This window comes from Mya arenaria, chromosome 3, assembly GCF_026914265.1.
Source record: "Mya arenaria isolate MELC-2E11 chromosome 3, ASM2691426v1".
NCBI lineage: Eukaryota > Metazoa > Mollusca > Bivalvia > Myida > Myidae > Mya > Mya arenaria.
This window is the reverse complement of record NC_069124.1, coordinates 46,571,143-46,594,395: the sequence shown is the minus strand read 5'-3', so window position 1 is coordinate 46,594,395 and position 23,253 is coordinate 46,571,143. Positions and strand designations below refer to the sequence as shown.

Sequence of the window (23,253 nt, the reverse complement as noted above, 5' to 3'; positions counted from 1 at the left end):
TTTATACTTTATTAAAACACTACACTTAATTAACATTGTTAGCATTATTTATTTTAGGAACTACTTTTACTAATGCACTGGCGTGTATTTGGATATATTGAAGATACTAATAACCTGTCCGGGATGAATTTACCGAATATACAGGTCCGGGATGGGGGGTGGGGGGGGGGGGGGTGGGGTAAAATACTTCAGCCATACAGGTATGTAAATGAATGATATGAAAGATATAATTATACTTTGTATATTAGGAGCTCTCGCCGGACATATTCGGTCCGGTATGGGGGAAAAGAATATTTCAGCTTAAAAACATACTATTAAAGACATAATAATACTTGTAACATACTATTAAAGACATAATAATACATGTACCATCGTATTTATGTTCCAGCAATTTGTTTTGTATAAAATTAAATGTTCGAACATTCAGCTTCGAAGTTCAAGAAAAAGTTTTAAAACAGGAATACCATTTTCCCAATAAACGGTAGGTTGTTTATTTTCAAAAATATATTTATTTAAACTTATGCTTCCTTTTTAAGTACCAAATCATTAGTTTTGGCATCATTTTCTGGATCAAAAGTGATGTGTTTAGTTTTGATCAAGGGGAAGTAATTACAATAGATTTTTTAAAGTAGTTCTCCTTAGTTTGCAGTAAAAATATCAATTTGATATTTTATCTGTAGTTATTTTACTGTTAAAACTCCATATTTCATCGAAAAGCATGAACGGAATAATAATACACGTGTATATTTAGAGCTCTCTCCGAACATATGTAGGTCCGGTATGGGGGAAAAGAATATCTCAGTATAACAGGTACGAAAAGCATAATATCAAACATATAATAATACTTGGTATATTTAGTGCTCTCTCCGGGCAGGACTGACAACACACAGCGGCATTGCTATAGCAGCCTCTCAGAGACATCGTTGCACAAAAGCTTGACTGATCGCCGTACTCACAATCTGAAATAATAATGATGATGATAATGATGATGATTATGAGGATGATGATGATGATAATAAACACCAAAGGTTAAAGGGACTGGTTCACGTTATATAGCGTCAGGTATCAAATAAAACACATGTAATATGTGAAGAAAATGCTTGATTCAGTGATAAATATCTCAGTTCCAACCCAGCTCAATCCACTTTTATAATACCTGTTGCTAGAACTGTAACTTCCACCAACTGCAAGGACCATAATTCAAAAGTGCCATTGATTGCTAATTTAAGGGCCATTACTCTCTCCTAACTATGTGCACGCGCAGCTGCAGTCAAAGCCCTAGGATCACAACTTATTCATCCAAACCTTTGAACCTTAAGTTCTATGTCTCTAAGTCATATAGTCTTGGAGTTTTTGATAACCATAGTTCGAAAATTCCGATTTTTGGTTATGGAAGGGCCATAACTCTCCCGTACTATCTGCAGCTGCAAACGAAACCCCAGGTGCTCAACATCACGATTTCAACAAAGACTGCAGTTACTATTCTTTTTGAGTTTTGAATTACAGGTTCGGGTTCGGTTTATGCACCAGTCAATTGTAACCACGGACCCCCAGGTCCGGGGGTATACCGGGGATAGCCGGGGAAATGGGCCGTGTTTTACCTTTCATGTGGCCCAGCAGTGCCGGGTTAATGCGGTGGTTTTGTCTTCGCTTAAAATATAACGGGGAATGGGCCTTACCTAGGGTCTCTGGGGTGCGGGGGCATTTGGCGGGGATTTTACCATATGTTCGTCCCCGCAGGGCGAGATTTTTGGCGAGGTTGGCTGGACCGAAAGTCAAAGTCCCCGCTATTCCCCGGACCTGGATGGGGGGCGTGGTTACAATTGACTGGTGCATTAGAATGTGATCATATGAGTTTGGTTGATGGTCACCAAGCCGGACAAGTTGGGGTTTTCTGGTTCCCCCAAGAACTTTTTTAACAATCGTTGTGTGAAAAAAATAATGTTTAAACTACCGCTTACCAGTGTTGTTCACGTTTGCGAGCCTTATTTGTTCGCATGTTTCACAGCAATCTTCGCGAGTGTTGCTGTTGTAGCATTCGTATGAGGTATTGGGAAAAGCCAGTAGTTCGCTGCACGTCACTGTCTCGAACGTCACGATGCTTGGGTTGTTTCCGAACATACATGTCTCTTAAACAACCGAGGTTTGTTGTCAAATTGAGTGGCAGGTTTAACATAAAAGATTTGCTTCGTCGTAATACTAATGCAGTAATAAACGTTATAATAGTCGTAATAATCATGACAAAATAGTCGTTATAACCATGAAAATAATAGACGTAATAAAAGTCGTAATCATCATGACAAAATAGTCGTTATAACCATGAAAATAATAGACGTAATAAAAGTTGTAATCATCATGACAATAATAGTTATGATCAGGGTCGTAAATATCATGTCAAACATAATCGTTATGATATTCTTAATAATCATGACAATATAAGCCATGATAAGAGTCGTAATAATCATGACAATAATAGTCATGATAATAGTCGTAATAATTATACAATATTAATCATGATAATAGTCGTAACAATCATACAACAATAGTCATGATAATAGTCGTAATAATCATACAGCAATAGTCATGATATATACAACAATAGTCATGATAATAGTCGTAATAATTATACAATATTAATCATGATAATAGTCGTAACAATCATACAACAATAGTCATGATGAGGGTCGTAATAATCATACAACAATAGTCATGATAATAGTCGTAATAATCATACAGCAATAGTCATGATATATACAACAATAGTCATGATAATAGTCGTAATAATCATAAATATTAGTCATGATAATAGTCATAATAATCATACAACAATAGTCATGATAATAGTCGTAATAATCATACAACAATAGTCATGATAATAGTCGTAAAAATCATACAACAATAGTCATGATAATAGTCGTAATAATTATACAATATTAATCATGATAATAGTCGTAATAATACAACAATTGCCATGATAATAGTCGTAATAATCATGACAATAACAATCGTAGTAATATTTGTTGCGAACGAACAATTATGTTAAAGCACATAACCAACCTAAAAGCTTTAACAATTCATTTCTTTTCTCTTGCAGCTTTTGAAGTAAAATGAAAGTACCATACTGTAAAATGTAAGCCTAAATAGTCTATTTTAATGAAGTGAAACTGGAGCTTTTTGTCGACCGGCTTTACACATATTATAGGGCAATCTTCTTAATGCACGTATCTCGAACTAATATTTCTTAGTAGTTTAAAAACATATATAGAACCTTAGAACTTTATTAGTTAGTTCTTTAACAGTTCAATTGATTTCCAGTTATTGATAAGTTGTAATATCCCTCGTAAATATGATGGCGTTATACTTTGTTCTATAACATAGACACATAACCACTCACCATTCGCTACTGCCGGAGCGCTGGACGACGCAACACACAATCCACCACTACACAGCTAGAGGGTACCAAAAACATAGTTTAATACATATATACATATATTCAATAAATAACAATTTTAATATAAATGGAACGACTTTTTTAATTCAGATAATTTCTTTTTTCGATAATACAAGTGTTAGTTTATATGATACAATTATGTGTATACACTTTCCCCGTTTTCACAGTATTTTGAGTCGTTTATATTATGCTCACTGTTATACAAGAGTATTTCACTAGTATATCACAAGAGTTTTACTTAGAAGATGGCTATTTAACGAAGAACAATTCGACTACGGAATATAAATACAAGCGATAACAGTTCAAGAAATTAATAATGATCCTTCATTGAAAACAAATGTTGTTCTAAAGTATTGATTATTCTTTGAGGAAAAAAATCTCTAAAAGGTTGCTAAACATTGAAAAAAATACGATAAAATGATCTGAGATTGGAAAGGTTTTATTCTATAATGATGGTCTTAAATGAAATAATACAGTTTGTTCTAAAAGGCTGGTCCTTCATTATGGAACACTGTTGGCTGGCTAGCGCAGTGTCGACCAGGCCTGAGCGCATATGAGTTTGGTTTGTGGTAACCAAGCCGAACAAGCTGGTTGTCGCTGGGTACTCCGGTTTCCCACACACCACAAGACTACACTCTCGCGTAACATCGTGCCAACGAGAGTGATAAATATCACTTTACATACTTTTCAGTCGTTAAACACTTTGTTTTACAATGTTGGCGTGTTAATTGAAAAATAATGAGTTATAAAATGTTGGTCCTTCTTTGGAAAACACTTTGTTCTAAAATGCTGGCTTTACATTTAATGTGAATCGCTCATGTTTTTGGACACAAATAAGTCTCCCGGTAATGCATCTAAGAACACTTTTGTTTTCATTATTTTACTGTATAATATCGAAATTGCAGATTCTTTTTACAGTTATAAGATTTTTTTTTAAGTTTTAGTAGTGTTCGAACCCACTCCGATAAAGTCAAGAAAAACTAGAAAACAGCCGGCTGGTCCACACGGCCACCGGAACAAAAGTGTTTGATCTGTTAAGGATACATTGATAACATCACGTGATAATGTCAATTAACCAATCACGCAACAGCCGTAATAAATTTTCAATCGCGTTATAAACACTAATGAAAATTGTGGTCTTCTAAGACGTTAATTGAGCAAAAATCAACATTTGCTGAAGGGTTCCAGCTTTTGGTACTTTTGTTTTAACACTCCTTATGATTTGCCACACTTAATTTCGTAATTTGAAAAGTGCATTTTACAGATCATGAGCGAGTCACTTTTAATACGTTTTGTTCTTAAAAACATGGTCCTCCATTGGTAAAGCTTTTGTTCTAAAACGTTAGCATAAATTGAGAACTACTTTGTTCTGAAATATTGATCCAACAGTGGAAACGTTTATTTTAGAAATACTGATCATAAAACAACATGACCCTCAATTGCAAATGCTTCGTTCAAAATTGTTGACCTACATTGGAAAACTATTAATTTTGACATGTTTGTCCCAAAAAAGGAAACACTTTTTGCAACAAATGCGACCCTACAGTCAAGAACGTTTTGTTTTGAAATAATGAGAAATATTTTTTTCTAAAAAGACTGGTCCTACATTAAAAGCCTCAGTACATTTCTAAGATATAGGGGTTTTTACGACGAGATGTCCTATAGAGAAGATCATTTCAGTGATATAAAATCCTTAATAGATTGTCCGATAGAGGAGATCATTCAGTGATATGAAGTCCTAAATAGACTGTCCTATAGTGAACTTCATTTCAGTGATATAACGTCCTAAATAGATTGTCCTATAGTGAAGATCACTTCAGTTATATAAAATCCTTAATAGATTGTCCTATAGAGAAGATCATTTCAGCGATATAAAGTCCTAAATAGATTGTCCTATAGTGAACTTCATTTCAGTGATATAAAGTCCTAAATGGATTTCCTATAAAGAAGATCACTTCAGTGATATAAAGTCCTAAATAGATTGTCCTATAAAGAATATCATTTCAGTTATATAAAGTCCTAAATAGATCGTCCTATAGTGAAGATCACTTCAGTGATATAAAGTCCTAAATAGATTGTCATATAGTGAAAATCACTTCTGTGATATAAAGTCCTAAATAGATCGTCCTATAGTGAAGATCACATCAGTGATATAAAGTCCTAAATAGATTGGCCTATAGTGAAGATCACATCAGTGATATAAAGTCCTAAATAGATTGGCATATAGTGGAAATTACTTCTGTGATATAAAGTCCTAAATAGATTGTCCTATAGTAAAGATCACTTCAGTGATATAAAGTCCTAAATAGATTGTCCTATAGTAAAGATCACTTCAGTTATATAAAGTCCTAAATAGTTTGTCCTATTGTGAGGATCACGTCTGTGATATAATGTCTTTAGCAATGACTCTCGTTTGTCCCTACCTTTCCGTCCCCACACGTTGTACCCTCCCAGGCGAGCTTATATCCATACGTGCTGGTAGTTCCCGGCACAAAACAGTTCATTCGGGAACAAATCCCACTATAATCCGAATCATAGCTAATCTGCAACAAATACCACTTATAATCAAGAAGAGAAACGCTTTCTCAAAATGGGTAAGGCAAGTAAAACATAAGAAAAACATAAGAAATATTATAATTTGGAGAGAAATATCGTTCGTGGTCCTTTATAAAAGGTTTCAGAAGTAAACCATTTCAATAGATGTACCCTGGAGAGGTAGGAGCCTTCACCCTCCAAGTATTCACACTGCTGATCTGGAGTGTACACCTGACCGGCAAGGTCACCCAAATAAGGGTCAAGGTCAGATGTGTCGTAGTTGGCGGTGCGGGTTGCAAGACAGTTCTCGCCACTGAAAAATACAGACAAGTATTCAAGAGTAACATGTGCTATCATTCTGTCAAAAAGGTATAATATAAACTTATATTATAACTTCACGTACATTATCATAACCTACATTTCCAGACAATGAAATCGCTTATTAGCATTCAATAAGTACCACGCTAAAATCGTCAAGATTTATAGTTTTACAACTTAATAAACATAGCGTCATAGATTGGTTCCCCTCCTGCTAAGACTTTAAGGTAAATGTTAAATGACTTGAGGTAAAATCTTAATGATTAAGTATGGACGGAGAGTGTGAAGTAAACAAGCCCAATGGCTTCACAAAATCTGACGTTGAAAGTTAAAAAGAGTATCGGATGCGTGGCAGTGGGCAGACGTTTAATCACCCGCGAAAGTTAAATTCTTCATGATTAAGTCTAGAACTTAATGATTGCCTACCTGATATTTCATTGGCTGAAAGTGTACGCTGTATTCTAAAACGTTTTAGGTAAAAACCTAACCACTAACCAGTGCCACTCCGCCCTTCTTAATAATTAAAACTTACTTAATTAGTCTAACTATTACCTAAATTGTACTTTTACTTACTTGTTTAACGTTGTGATGTACGCAGTAAAGTAGTCGATGGAGCATGACGAAAATGAGAACTGGCGGAGGTTTTTGATGTCGTCAGAGGAGACGCCGCTAGACGGAGCCATCACATATGCGTCGGTACTGGAACAAACGTTGCCCGTACCATCGTGCTGAGCGTCCAAGCTGAATAACATGGGATTGGGGGTAATTGTTTGAACTTTATGATAACCAATACAGTGTGCGTATACCACGTGATAAATTACGTCATATATGCTACGTCGGAAGGCAACATTTTAATCAAAATGAAGACTTGAATTAAAGATAACTTTTCTATTATTACACCATTTAAAATAAAACAAAGGGCATTCTATGTCGCTTAAAGAGCCATGCCTTCGTCTTATTACTGGAGTTTGATTAGGTGATTAGTTTCCTCAAACACTTCGACAAACCTGTATCCAAAATAATGTTTTGACAGTGCTCCGTCAGACGGCCGTATTGTGAAAAGGTTTGTCGAAGTGTTTCAAGAAACTAACTCTCAATCAATCTCTGGTAAAAGACCGAAGGCGTGGCTCCGTAAGCGGCGTAGACTGCCACATGTTTCATTTAAAATAGTGAAGTTATCTTTGTTTAAAGTCTTCATTCGAAGCAAGATATTGCCTTCCGACGTAGCATTTATGACGTAATTTATCACGTGGTATACACACACTGCAATATGAGCATTAATTATAAGGGAGTTATTTGCTAGAGGCCATTAAATACAATCCATATCTATTCTTTAGTGAACTGACCGATATGCGTGTGAGGTAACGCTGATTCCTAGATCTTCGCAATCCCAAAGACCATAAATGAGCGAAATCCAATTGTGTACTAAGCATTTAGCAAGGTTAGAAAATACATTTTCAAAACATATACAGCGGGTAAGTAGCTCGTGGTCTAATATGGTATAATCTTGCTTTAATTCAGTCGTACGAGATAAAAAGAAATAGATTAAAACATTGTAATTTTAGGTTGTCACTTCCGATTTGGTGTTTTCTGCCCTATGAGATACGTAAACAAGGACTCGTTCTGCTACCGAACAGCATACGAAGGTTTTAATAAGATTTATCCGATGTCATTTTACAAATATGCCATTGTAATTAGTTATTTTTTAATTAAGCTGAAGCCTCATGTCCTTCGCTTACTTATGTCCCAACTCGTGTGCAGCAACCGTGGCCAGACCTGCCCCGAAATGGTCTTCGTTGATGTTGTAATTCGAGTTACTACACGCGCCGGGAGTGTAGGCCAGACCTGCAATACCGTGACACTTAAAAAGACTCGCTCATGGTTTGTAAAATGCTTTTTTTAATTACAAAAAAACAAACGCTGGAACCCTTTAGCAAATGTTGATACTTGCTCAAATATTGTCTTAGAATACCACACTTTTCATTAGCGTTTATAACGCGATTGAAAATTCATTACGGCTTGGATGTTGCGTAATTGGTTGAATATATAAAATATAGGTCGGTGGAAAAAATGACGTAGAAAACGCACTTTTGTTCAATTCAACAAAAAGCGCGTGCGACGTTTTTTACTGACGTCATAAGGCCTAGTAATTTTAAATAACTTAAAATCGCGTATTTTACGACTATTTTATTTTCAAATTTAATTTAAAGTCTTGCATACATATATATATATATATATATATATATATATATATATATATATATATATATATATATATATATATATATATATATATATATATATATATATATATATATATGATTAGGCTTTATTGAAATGGCATAATATTTATTTCATAAACCATGCAATACAAGAAATAAGAAGTTGCGCGTTGTTGCGCGTGACTCATCTTACATGGGGGTGTAAGATGGTTTTTTATCCAGCACTGGTCACATGACCGGAAACACACGTCCGGTATACAAGAATTGGGCATTCATACATCACTCATAACCACGATCTACCCATCGTCGGATAACCCAGATACACTACTACGCTGTATTTTTTGTGTACCGTTGGCAATTTGGCAGATTTCGTAATTATAAACAAATAAAGAGGCAGTTTCATTGGTTCCACAACGTACCAATTGCGGAAATATGCACAGATGTGCACTTTTGTTTTCCTGTAGAAAAAAAGTTCTTGCGAAAGCTGGAATTGAACTTGGTCTGAGTTTCTCTACAATTGTTTTGACAGCAGTTTAGACCACTCGCCTGTGGAGGCTACTGACGATACTCGGTTATTAAAAAGCATTTAATTATAACATGCGAATTCGTTGGGAATAGAGTTTCTTCCCCTGCCTCATGAATATTTATTAAAACGAGATTTTGTCTGTCACCTGTCCCACGGTTTTATGAAGTGTAACGGAATAAAATACCGTGGTTGCCGACGGTGCGATCTACCATAATCAGATGGAGGACGTGATATGGGTTGATGCAAACATTATGTGAGGAAAATGTTAGGGTACAAACGAAATAGCTGATTTATAAGAAAACTTTTGTCACGTAAATGAACTTTTTTATTTTGAAAAAAATACGAGTCCAGTGTGTGGCGAAAAGCATATCCTTAAACCGTACTAGCCCTTCCCTCACTGATGGTGCAACTAGAATAATACCGATTTAAGAATGGTAAAAATCTCGAAAAGTCTTAAATAACTCATTAGGTTATTTTTTAATACTTATTTACTTCTTTTCTATTTTTACATACTAAAACTCATATTGGTACCTGCTGTTGAGGAGTCAAACACATTGCTGACAGCACTTCCCATTTCATAACTGAAACATAAAATTAAACAATTAATAGTACATAAGTTAATAAAGTCGAACCCGTTAGCTCGAACTCGCTTGGATCGAATTCCTCGATGACTCGAACTCGCTTGGGTCGAATTCCTCGATAGCTCGAACTGGACGTTAAGGAAACATTTTTATACTGAAGGTAAGCTTTTTTCAGCCTGGCTCGAATTTACCGAGGCTTAATTAGGAGATACAAACTCACAATTATGACTTACTAAGTCCTAATAATGAGATACTATCTCCTAATTCCGACTTACTATCTCGTAAATAGGAGATACTAACTCATAATTATGACTTAGCTTATCGTTATAAAGTTGTACACTATAATTTGTTTTTTAATCGTGTTTCTGTGAACACAAGTTTCCGTGTAATGGGGGTAAATTGTTTGACATAGACTTACATAAGAAAACTATGTAACAAAAGCTGCGGTGCAACGAGCTGAGATTGATATAATTTTACTTTACCAGCTATCCTATAGCGCTCATCACTTTCCATATCAGCATTCGACCTCTAAAGCAACCTCAAACATTCTTGGCCACACTCTTTTTTCTGACCTATGACCTATGACATCCTTAGCAGCATTTTGTTTTATTAGCAGCCATCTCTTCCCATAACAACCATGACATCCTTAGCAACCATCAACTTCCCAAGAAACCACCTTTTTCATATTAACCTATGCATTCATCGACAATTCTTGTTATTAACCATCACCTTCCTCAGCAACCATTGACCTCCTTAGCAACGACTTACTCGCTAGGCAACCACCTTATATCTTAGCAACCAATGACCTTCTTGGAAACAAATTTACAATGTATCGATATAGCGCAATCCGAGGGGTGAATGCGAAAAGGTTCTAAGTGACATAACATATAGAAGCAGAAAGAACCTTTTCGCTTTCAGCCCTCGCAACGTGCCCGTCTATTTATATAAATGTATACTAGAAACAGTAGTATTGCTTCACATACTTATACAGGGTGCCGTGGTAAAACGTGTACGTATTGTGTAAATATCTTAAACGGTTTCAAACCATTGTTAAACACAACGGCGACGAAAACGGTGCTATGACAAGTACCACAACATTTTCGGAACCTGTAGGGCCGAAGACTAACTTTTACCGTAAGCGGTGAGTCGAAATTACCTTGTAAACATCATAGCAATGTCAAAGTTGTATTGCGGTTTCAGGTTGATGTTACCCCAGTCCCTGAAGGCAGTCAATACGGTGTCTGCCAAGAACGCTGGTCGGCCTTCAAAACTGAATGATTGTAGATTGTTCTCGATGTACGGGGCGTCCGAAGAGCTCTACAATATGGACATAATGTGCTGTTAAAGTCGCTTCTAAATTTTTTAAGATAAAACCATAAATGCCGACCACTTTAGTGTCGGATTCTTGAATGGGAACAACTTTGTTAATGTAACTGTCGCCAACAACTCTTCTCAGCCTGTTCTGCAAACAGAGGTAACTAAGTAATCAAATACTGTCGAATCCCGTTGGCTCAAACTCGCCTGGCTCGAATTCATCGTTGGCTCGAACTTGATGTTAAGGACCAATTTATACTGAATGTAAGCATTCCCGTTTGGTTCGAATTTTCTGAGGCTCGAGGTATTTTCGCCGGACCCTGGGAGTTCGAGCTAACGGGGTTCGACTGTAATGGTTAAACATAATGTTCTTAAAGGTAAATGGTTTGATGCGACGCATTACCGGTTATTTTGTGTAAGTACATACTTTCAAGTTTTCTGATGGTCTACATTATATTATGTAAACTACCCACGAATTGGACCAGCCACTGTTTATATTTACGGCTTCACCTGATTAAAATCAGTAACGGCAGACTGCTGATTTACTAACATAATTTATTGGAATGCCTTCTCGTTGGACAAAATATCATGTTGATCACTAACGATAGTTATCCGTGTGCTACTTACCGTGGCAATGGATATTCCCGCGTAAATGAGAGAAATGGTGAAGCCTGAACCCGTCACTGAGCTGTAGCGAACGTTCATCTGTGAATAAACAAGGCATATATCTTGAAAATTTGATTTTTGGAATTTAATTTCTTTTGAAATTAAATCAACGAGATTAAAGTACGCATGTTGCGTTTTTCATTCCAAAATCAGCATGAAATATAGTAATCATCGAAGCGATTTCAAATGAGTTGAAAAATACCATATTTTCCCACAAAATTGTACATGGTAATGCCTTCCACCACAGGTCATTGAATTGATTTTTTTATCTTCTGAACGATTTACTCGGCAGGCGACTGATTGTTAAGAAGACAAAATTAAAAGATTACTTTTTAAGTGTTCAGTGCAAAATGCCGACAAAATAAAATCAATAATTTAATTAATGGGAATTTGGCGGCCGTTTTCATTACTAATTGAAACTTTGGCGGAGTTGTAATTTGCATGCATTCTAATCAGTATAGAGAGACAACCAATAGGCATTTCGCTTTTAACACTAAGAAGTTTGCAAGTATATAGTTTTTGATCTTCTGCTGCGCCCCAGCCTGCCGACGTAATCGTTTATTAAAACAAAAATAAACACGAACGCTGATATAGCATAACATCAAACCTTATTTCTTTAAGAAGTGTTTGTATTGTTTAGACATGTATTTCGGCATTTCAATTCATTTCACTAAGAATGCCGAGATTTTATTCTATATAAAATTGACTTTTCATTTTATCGCCACGAGCCGTACCGTAAATTAATTGGACATAACATGCACTCTGAATGACCGTGACTAAGTCCACCAAAAATAAATGACGTTAGAAATTCAGACTGGCTGTTTTTTAGCAGATGATTTACATCGAAAACATTTTAATGGACTTAATTGGCCGTAAACGACTGTATTAATTCAATTTGTGTGAATATTACAAAAAGCAAAAACCTTTTATACACTCAGGGGCGGCTCTATTTTGTTTAATATGTTTGCAGGGGGTCGAGGTACCCTCCAAATATTTTTTTCTCATAATTTCTAGTCCGAAATGGTGCATTTTGGGCATATTATATTTCTTTTTTATCTTATATTGAAAAAATAATACGAACATATATATATATATATATAAATACGATGGATACCATCACCAATTATTTAATATTTTTGCGTTTTCAGCTATTAAACACACGGTTACAATATTGTTATCAGTAATTAATATTTTCCATAAATGCATTATTAAGTAAGTGGTTAAAGGTTTATCAGTCAAAATATATGTTCGTTATACATGTACATGCATTGATATTGAATAAGAGTGTCACTTCAATAAGGAATAGGACTTTTAAGATAATCACGATTTATTGAAATGTTTGGAATGATGGCCTGTTTGTTAAAACAGCAGAAAAAAATGTGTAAAATGATATTTACCGCATTTAAAACAAAAGCGTAGAATTGTTTGATGGTTGAAATCGCTGATGTCTGCTTTTCTGAATCGGTGCCCGTCATTTTCGTATACCAACTAGAAAATGAAACAAGATATTAGTACATAGAAGAACCGTTATGAGAAATAAATAGTTTATTTTATTCTTTTTGGAAATAGGTTACATAATTATGAAATGTTCAGACATAAGCCTTTGCCAATGCGATCGCCGAACATATGCCCTTTTAATTATTCAACACTCTCTTACAGCCAAAAAAACATAAAATGAATTACAACCGCCAAATTTCCACTTGGTAACGAAAACCGCTTACAAATTTCCATTTGGTAACGAAAACCGCTGACAAATTTCCATTTGATAACGAAAACCGCTGCCAAATTTGCATTTGGTAACGAAAACCGCTGACAAATTTCCATTTGATAACGAAAACCGCTGCCAATTTTGCATTTGGTAACGAAAACAGCTGACAAATTTCCATTTAGTAATTTATTCTAATTTTAGTTCTAAGTAATATAATGGATGGATGGATGGATGGATGGATGGATGCAAGATATTATAAACTGACTTAAGGTTTCACAAATAAATGTTAATTAAACGTGAATTTAATACTATTCTGTTGTGTTTTGCTTAAAAGTGGGTAAACAACGATAATAAAACTGAGAATGACATACAAGGAATAAAGACTGTAGTCGATAACAAAGAAGATTTCAACTTCATAAGCTGTTGCCTGTCTCTTCCCTCGGTCGGAGTCCGTCGCATTTGATGCTACCATCTGTTCCACTTTGCTTGCGTCTAGTAAAACAATATGTTTGTAATTAATGAGCAGTTACTAAATGAATAAATTATGATTTTTAACAAAAAAATAACAAAAACTGCTGTGGTTTCTATTTTCTATTTATGTTTTATTCAACCAATATACGCCCAAGCCTTTTTAAAACTTTTCCCCATACATCAAACATTGTTCGGGTTTTGTATAGGATTATATTCCTTACATAACTTCTAGGATTTATTTTTATTACACTTAAACACCTGTAATTGATATTTTAACACTGTAAACAACTGATACGTATTTATGCGAAGGCAATCATATAGTGTACTTGGGCAGTCAAGCTTTGAAAATTGCTTTGACATCATTTACGATGTTATCAGTGGATTTATTTTTTTAAACGAAAATAAAATGGTAAATTAAGCAGAAAATAAATGAACCGATAAAAATACTTGATGATTTTTCAAATGTTCTTTTTTGTAAAAAGTTGTAAGTACTTTTTACCATCCAGTACCCGCTCGGTTGCTTTAACTGTTACGCATCATTTCAGTCCAGTGATCAAACGAGGAGGGATTTTTTATGAACTCACCGAATTCAGGGTTTATCAGGAAGTCAGTTTCAGTCGGACTGGTTTCTTCAATTTCCGTCACGGAGTGGCCGGCGTCGGCGGACGTTGGTGGCTGCACCAGCAGCTCTCGATCGCCAGACTGATACGTCCCGAACTGATTATTGTATGAAGTAAACAGTTACAAGTTCATATCACACATATATGATGAAAATATACGAATGGGTCGGACCAAAAATTATTACAACATAAGTAAATGACCCTTCAATTTAAAAGTCGCGTTAGAAATTATTGTGAAAAGCAATGGTTTGATAAATGTATAATAAATGTAAAATACTTGAATTATACAGAAAGTACAATATATGATATAGTCGTAAAATAATCAGAGGTGCGAAAAAAATCAGTAAAAAACCCCAACAAAAACATGTACACAGTGCCGCATTGCCCCCCCCCCCCCCGACTGCTATGAAAGCGATATTAACTGAACATATAGTAGTAGTAGTAGTAGTAGTAGTAGTAGTAGTAGTAGTAGTAGTAGTAGTAGTAGTAGTAGTAGTAGTAGTAGTAGTAGTAGCAGTAGTAGTAGTAGCAATAATAATAATTATAATTATAATAATAAAAATAATAATAATAAAAAAATAATAATAGTAAATAATAATAATACTTTTTTAAAGAAAGCGATTTTTTTTTCGCACAAAAATCAATTAATCTTACACAATTACAAAAATAGAACTGTTATCAGTGGCAATTTAGTGACTCGGCATGTCATGGTAATGAGATCGCCAATAAGCACGGATGGTACATACAAATTATAACCAAATTATATACATTCACGATTTCAAGATAAAGAGTATGATTAATCGTTATTTTCAGGATGTACCAGGAAACAGGATTGGCAATCCGGATTTCATTTTTGAAATATTATTAGGCGTGTTATTTAAGTACGTTTATCAGAATGGACTTTTTGTGAATTTGACATTGTTGTTGATGATTGATGATGATAATAATGATGATGATGATGATGATGATAATAATGGTGGTGACGGTGCTGGTGACGGTGGTGCTGCTGATGATGTAGCTGCTGCTTCTGCTACTGCTTCTGCTGCTGCTGCTGCTGCTGCTGCAGCTGTGATGATGATGATGATGATGATGATGATGACGACGACGACGACGACGACGACGACGACGATGACGTTGATGATGACGTGTTTTGACTTTAACTATAAACACTAAAACGATAAATAGAATTTATATCCCCTTACAAAAAGAAAGTTTTCCGTTTCAGGATCGTCAGCCCGCCATACGATGAATGCCGCTTTGTTTGAAACGTCCATGTAGAATGCGGCGGCCTGCAACAATAAGATTTTATCAAGAAATAATAATAACCAAATTGCACACTCTATTATAAGTCTAAGGTGCATTTGTGCTATGCAACAAAAGAACACAATACCATTAAGGAAATTTATAAACGCCCATGTTGTTTATGATAATCTATTGAAAATGAAAACTAGTTGGCCACTTTTTTCCTGCTCAGTCTAGATTCTAGATTGCATATTTCAGTTATTTATGACGGGGACTTGGTCTATTAAATGGACTAATGACATTTTCAAATTGAAAATTTCTTTACATGCACATTGGTTTTGCAAATAAACGCATGGACTGTGTTCATGGTTCGTGCTCCAACTCACTGCTCGCATTCTTATATCGCAAATAAACGGCCATGCTTTCATACTATTTTAAGACGACGCTTAAAATGTAGCTGTCAAACAGCTGATTCACTGTTGCTTGCACAATTGCGTTAAATATTACATCTTCTGGAGCGAGTCCGTGCCCAAGTTGATCTCTTAGCCTGGCACCAGTCTTTCAAATATTAACACAGTAAATAACTTTGTCAAACAGCTGGCTAATAATGTAGCTATCGGACAACTGATTCACAATTGGTTAAAGTGCTTTTGTATTCGATCATAAAAGTAACATAATTTAAACATGATAATGTATTAAAAAAATCATTGCCTTGTCCTATATTGTGCGCCTTTGAAGAAAAGTGTACACGTATTTCCATCGCATTATTAAAATAGGAAGCATTTAAACGTTCATATTTTCTATAATAGATATTTATTTATTAAAATAAAGTTATGATATAGCACGCATTTGTTCTATTTCCTGACTTCCAGAAAACAAGAGATCATCTCGGGAATAAAACAGGCCGTCTAACCAAACGTTAAGCAACTGTGATAAAAATCTTTACAACCCACCTCTGATGACACCCGATAAGACACCATTTTCCCGGCCCTCTGTATAGCCACTGGTACGTCATCGCTGACGTCATTTATGCTTAGTTTTAAATCTGAATGTACGTGATTTGACGTAAATCTGACGTCAAAATCTTGCGGAAAACCATTTGCAGAACGTTTTCTACGGTCGGAAGTTGTTGATACGTTGACGGTTACATCCTCTGTAAAAGAATAACGAATTCATGAAATAATTTCTTAAGATTATTTATTAGACTAAGCTATTTGGCTGGGAAAAGAACTAAAGACAAAGGAGACGTTATACTATTGGCTTTATTTGACTGATTAGAAACATACAGCATATAATTTAGTGTGTGTATACCACGTGATAGATTACGTCATACATACAACGTCAGAGGGTAATATTTTGCTTCGAATAAAGATTTAAAACAAAAATAACTATTATTTACTTTTCATCCGAATCAAAATGTTGCCTTCCGACAAATCATTTATGACGAAAGTTATCAGGTGGTAAACACAAACTGTTATGATAGTCGGGTTTTCTTTGGGGCTGTATCACTTCCATTTACTTACGTCGAGCCCATTCGGAACTCCTCGGCCATTTTCAGCGAAAAACATCGTTTAACTTTATGACTTTCCGCTTCATATTTTAATGCAATTATTCACTTCACCGGCAACTAATTTCACTAAGATATACACAATACACGTCTAAACACTATAGTCAGTTAACACTATTACGAACTACTTCTACATATGTACCGGCATACACTCAATGTTGTTTTTGATTGAAACTGACCGAGGAGTTCCGATTGACGTCATTTCAATAATTATGTGATACTATCCCACAAATCGAGCAACAGAAATAGTATTTCTTTTATTTTATTCCTAAACAGTATTTTCAAAATAATATTTTTCTTAACAAAAGCTTTGAAATTCGTAGACAAGCATCCTATTTCTATTTTGCGGAAGTAGATATCTGCGCATGCCCATGAGGTTACAGTGTAATACTTTTTTCTGGTTGTTTAAATAATGCAATATTTATTACGACAATTTGACATATATAAAATAAAACTATGTCTGTTGTTTCTCCGTCGTATTGGACTATTTTTATTTTATTTATTTAGATGCATTTGTGTGCTTTTAATTGATTTGTTTCTTTTATAATGAATACATGTATATAAACAATGAAAACTTCAAATACTCCAGATGCTGTAACGTATTGTGGACTGTCGTGAATAAACTTACAGGGCACTTCAAACAAACCCTTTCAAGTTGACTTAATTACCATTGACCCAGTTCTTTGATTTGGTATGGAAATTTAAACCTTATTTCAATATTGCCTTAAAGGTGAACAAATTTGAATAACAAATTATGAAAGAAATACATGCTCATTGAATCAAGGAGAGCCAAAGAAAGAAAACGTATAGAAATATATAGTGTATATACTGATAATGTGGCCATGTAGTATTGTCACCATGTACTTTCCACTTGACTCCATTTATTACGATACACGCCTGCGTACTACATGATCAAATTATTAGTATATACGATTTACGCTTACATACTACATGATGCCAACATCAGTATATACGATATACACTTCCATACTTCATGATCACATCACCAGTATATACGATATACACTTCCATACTACATGATCACATCATCGGTATATACGGCATACGCTTCCATACTACATGATCACATCACCAGTATATGCGATATACGCTTCCATACTATATGACCACATCACCAGTATATACGATATACGCTTCCATACTACATGACCACATCACCAGTATATGCGATATACGCTTCCATACTACATGACCACATCACCAGTATATGCGATATACGCTTCCATACTATATGACCACATCACCAGTATATACGGTATATGCTTCCATACTTCCTGACCACATCATCAGTATATACGATATACGCTTTCATACGACATGATCACATTATCAGTATATACGATATACGTCTCCATACTACACGATCACATCACCAGTATATACAATATACGTCTCCATACTATATGACAGCATTATCAGTATAAACGATATATGCTTCCATACTACATGTTCATATCATCGGTATATACGAAATACGATTCCGTACTACAATATCACATCACCAGTATATGCGATATACGCTTCCATACTATATGACCACATCACCAGTATATGCGATATACGCTTCCATGCTATATGACCACATCACCAGTATATGCGATATACGCTTCCATACTATATGACCACATCACCAGTATATGCGATATACGCTTCCATACTATATGACCACATCACCAGTATATGCGATACGCTTCCATACTATATGACCACATCACCAGTATATGCGATATACGCTTCCATACTACATGACCACATCACCAGTATATGCGATATACGCTTCCATACTATATGACCACATCACCAGTATATGCGATATACGCTTCCATACTTTATGACCACATCACCAGTATATGCGATACACTTCCTTTGAAAAGCACAACAGCTTGGTGCAAATCTAATCAAATGCAGTTTCACTCGGGAAAACAAAATTTCTGAATTGCATTTGCATAGTTTTCATACTGATGAACATTATATATTTTTGTTTCATTCTGTATAAAAAATATGCGTTACCGTGGATTTATTTTAGCTCACCGACGTTCTATTGCGACGTAGCTATAACGTCAAGAGCATTGTCGTAGTAAAACGTGTTTAATTTAATGTTAGTCTATTTCTCTCACTTGGTGATACTTAGTAAATTTAATGATATTATCGCCGTGTTCAGGCTTTTTCAAAATCATTTTGAGTTTATCTTATAGTTAGATGGCATGAAGTAAAATCTTAATGATTAAGGATAGGCGGATTGAGCGTTCCTGATTTTTCTTCTGTTCATCTATCTGACTTAAAATTGTCAATGTAAATATCTGACACAGGGAGTGAGGTGGCGGAGCATTTAACACCCGCCAAAAAATGAAATTCTTTATGATTACGCCTAGTGCTTTATGATTAGGTTTCTCTAATTTCGTTAGCTGAAAATGAAGGTGGAATATTTTACATTATAAAGTGGTTAAGAATACAACATTTAAGGCCAATGAAGGTGCAGACAGGCCATCATAAAGAACTAGGCTTAATCATTAAGAATTACAACTTTCCCCTCACTGCCTCTCATACGATACACAATCCCTGCGTCAGATTTGCGCTGACAATGTGTCAGCCAATGAGGTGGTATTCGAAGTCAGCTAGATGGCCTGAATTAAAATCTTAATGATAAAGAAGGGCTCGTTCGCAACGCTCAATCCGCCCATTCTTAATCATCAAGATTTAAATTCATTTCATCTAACTATAACATAGTAGAGGTGACAAGTGGGATGTTTTTGTTATCTCGTGGCCAAGACTTGTTAGTCGTTTCTACGACTTCATTTGTATTTTCCATGACTTACTGTCTTGTTCCAACGACTAACATTTAATCTTTCCCATGACATAATATGTCGTAGAAATAAGTTAGTACGTCGTGGCTACGATATTACTAAATCATGGCCGCGAGATTATTAGTATCTTCCATTGCCGAGAGTGTAAGATAGGTTCATCCCGACCCGAGCTTAGGGTCGGGATGAACCTATCTTACACAAGTGGCTATAGTAGATGCATTTTCTCCCACCTCAGTTAAACAAAATTAAGTAAAAATGTATTTTATGCTGGAACTCTTTTGTGCTTAGTGAAGATAACTGCGTATTGATATGCGATAATTCGTGGTTGTCATGGATATGCGCGCAGTGATTCAGGTTATGTTAGTAGTCAAATAGTTCTTTAAATAGTTCTAAGGAGAGTGAAGCATTATTTCTTGAAAGGTGCGTGAAAACTGTTTTAAGGTGATATTTGAAGCGAGAAATAATAAATTACCGTTCTAAATAATGCCATAAGACAACATTTCCATGATGCTTCAGACTACAGTCTTCAACAAAGGTGTAATAACAATGTGATGACCATTAAAAATGAGTTCCATACGGGCGTTTTATCTTAAGAATTTCTAGCATGGTTAAATTTTGGGATCTACTTATCTGAGGTGGGAGAAAACTCAATCGATGCAACGGGATTGTACGTCGTAGCCACGACATACTTACTTGTGACCACTAGATAAAAAATCAAATATTTTATCCTGTTATACGAGATTAAATCAAATTACATATTTCACCACCATGTCACTCTTTATAAGTACGTATCAGGACGGTATGATCCAAAGACCGAAAATGATCATGTTCTGCCGGCCATAAACGATAACTGGATAGATAATTATCCTTATGTTTGCCGCGTTTCGTGTCATAATGGGCGTACTTATTTGTGAAACTGGAAATATGATACAGCTTAATAAAATGTGATATCCATGACCGAACCGTTTGCCTATACTTGAGTGAAACATGATTATGGAGAGGGAAGTCGGTCTTGTTATTTCGTCATATATTTATAATGCTGACAGCATGTATAAAAACATATGATAGCCGGTATTTCTCGTCCACACCCACACACGTTCCATATCGCATTAACAAGATACTCCATGCAACAGCTTGAATTTTATTACTTAATATTTGTTGAAATTTGGAGTAAGACGAACAATTGTTACACTTTATATTTAAAATTTTATCACAAAATAACGGTCCAGCAATGCGGGGACGATAAGCAGACGACATTAACGAAACAAAACAAAACAAGTATAATACACATAAATAATTTTACCGAGTACTCATAGAAACAATTGGTTCACGAAAAATTCAACATATTTTCTTTTTTCTTTCATGCTTACATTAAAAAAGTCATAATAATTAGCTTATATTGAAAAAATGTCTCAAAACACAGCCTCTTTTTGTTGACGTTCACTTCAGTCGGTCCAATTTTCGTAATTAAAGTAACGTTGCTATTATCATTTAGATGATACTTATTTGTTTCATGGTAAGATCATAATATATTTCACCGATTGAGCAATAAAATATATATGTAACGATATTCACTTTTGGTGGTCACAGGGTTATTTAGATTGCTATCTTACACGGGTACTTTTTTCTTGTAAAGTTTGTAGTCTAAGTGTGTTGTCAAACTGAGAGCTTTAACTATGGTAACGTTATGCCCACAACCTAACAAGACCTGAAACTTTATCTCACTTGGTCTGTCGCCCGTGGATAGTATTGTAGCGTCGAAGAATAAACGTTAAAGTGACACCCGTATTTAAAATCAATACATACACAGTGTGTGTATACCACGTGATAAATTACGTCATAAATGCTACGTCGGAAGACAATATTTTGCTTCGAATGAAGACTTTAAACGAAGATAACTTTCCTATTTCTTCACCATTTTAAATGAATAATAGCGCAGTCTACGCCGCTTACGGAGCCCCTCTTGCGGTCTTTCACCAGAGTTTGATTAAGAGTGTAGTTTCTTAAAACAATTCGACAAACCTTTTCACAATAGTGCCGTCTGACGGAGCACTGTCAAAACATTATTTTGGAAACAGGTTTGTCGAAGTGTTTGATGAAATTAATTACCTTTTCAAACTCCGGTAATAAAATGAAGGCGTAGCTTTTTAAGCGGCATAGACTGCCCTTTGTTTCATTTAAAATGGTGAAGTAAAATAAAAGTTATCTTTGATTTAATTCTTCATTTTAAGCAAAATATTGCCTTCTGACGTAGCATATATGACGTAATTTATCACGTGGTAAACACACACCGAGACACATGTATAACAAACATACATTTTTGAGTGATACATTTTTTACTACTTTCTAAATAATTTATGGAAAATATTAATAACTGGTAACAATGGTGAAACTGTGTATTCAATAGCTAAATACGCACAGATATTAAATGACTGGTGGGTCCTAAAATATTAAAAAATATATGATGATCGTCTCACAATGTAGAGATACCGTGCTTTTCTGCACCATCCTTTCAAATTAAATACGATATCCTTCATAAGAGCCATTGTTTTCGACATTTTTTTTTATCCTTTTCGTTGAATTACAATAAATGTATAAATTGTGGTACATCTTATTTGGAAATAAGTGTGCATCTTTAACAAACAAACTTATACCATGCCAGGGCAGCATAGTAACTGATTAGGTTATAAGCCTATTTCGTGACCGAGCAATGTTTGGCAATGTAGTGTTAAATATTTAATCAAACGATGTTTTCATTATATTTATTCATACCCATGCTTTAAGAACGTCAAATCGTGTTTTCTTGCACTGACTAACGATATGTTGTTATTGCACGTATTTAGCATTATCTGCTTAGTATAGTTATTTTCCGAGGTCTTCACATAAAGCTGCACTCTCACAGATTTACCATTTTTACAACTTTGTTTTATTTTTTTGTCTTGGAAAGAGCAAGTTTTGCGTATATCTTCAAACCAAAGATATAAAATTGCTGACAAAATATCAGATCGTAGATTTTTATATTTTCGTTCGAAAATTAATGTTTTATGGCATAAACCGTTACTAACGGTTTGACAAAAATGCACAAAACATTTTTTTTCAGCAGTCTTACTTAACTGGTTTCCATGAATTTTCGCAAAAATTGGGTACTTCCAAGACAAAAAAAACTAAAAAAAAAACTTGTCAAAACGTTCAATCTGTGAGAGTGCA

The 23,253-nt window shown here is 35.0% G+C and overlaps 1 protein-coding gene across 2 annotated transcripts in view; it reads right to left on the bottom strand.

Moving 5' to 3' along the window:
- Window positions 1–23,253, bottom strand: part of LOC128228243 (mucin-2-like) — a 40,218-nt gene that overhangs the window by 15,000 nt on the left and 1,965 nt on the right. For both annotated transcript variants that reach the window (XM_052939421.1, XM_052939420.1), the window contains 15 exons: window positions 16,608–16,807; window positions 15,615–15,701; window positions 14,377–14,509; window positions 13,693–13,813; window positions 13,011–13,101; window positions 11,575–11,652; window positions 10,790–10,950; window positions 9,584–9,633; window positions 8,044–8,149; window positions 6,878–7,045; window positions 6,158–6,299; window positions 5,875–5,994; window positions 3,395–3,449; window positions 1,962–2,129; window positions 846–959 (listed from right to left, as the gene is read on the bottom strand). In XM_052939421.1, the coding sequence (XP_052795381.1) occupies window positions 846–959; window positions 1,962–2,129; window positions 3,395–3,449; window positions 5,875–5,994; window positions 6,158–6,299; window positions 6,878–7,045; window positions 8,044–8,149; window positions 9,584–9,633; window positions 10,790–10,950; window positions 11,575–11,652; window positions 13,011–13,101; window positions 13,693–13,813; window positions 14,377–14,509; window positions 15,615–15,701; window positions 16,608–16,807 (1,794 nt within the window). The remainder of the gene's footprint in view (window positions 1–845; window positions 960–1,961; window positions 2,130–3,394; window positions 3,450–5,874; window positions 5,995–6,157; window positions 6,300–6,877; window positions 7,046–8,043; window positions 8,150–9,583; window positions 9,634–10,789; window positions 10,951–11,574; window positions 11,653–13,010; window positions 13,102–13,692; window positions 13,814–14,376; window positions 14,510–15,614; window positions 15,702–16,607; window positions 16,808–23,253) is intronic.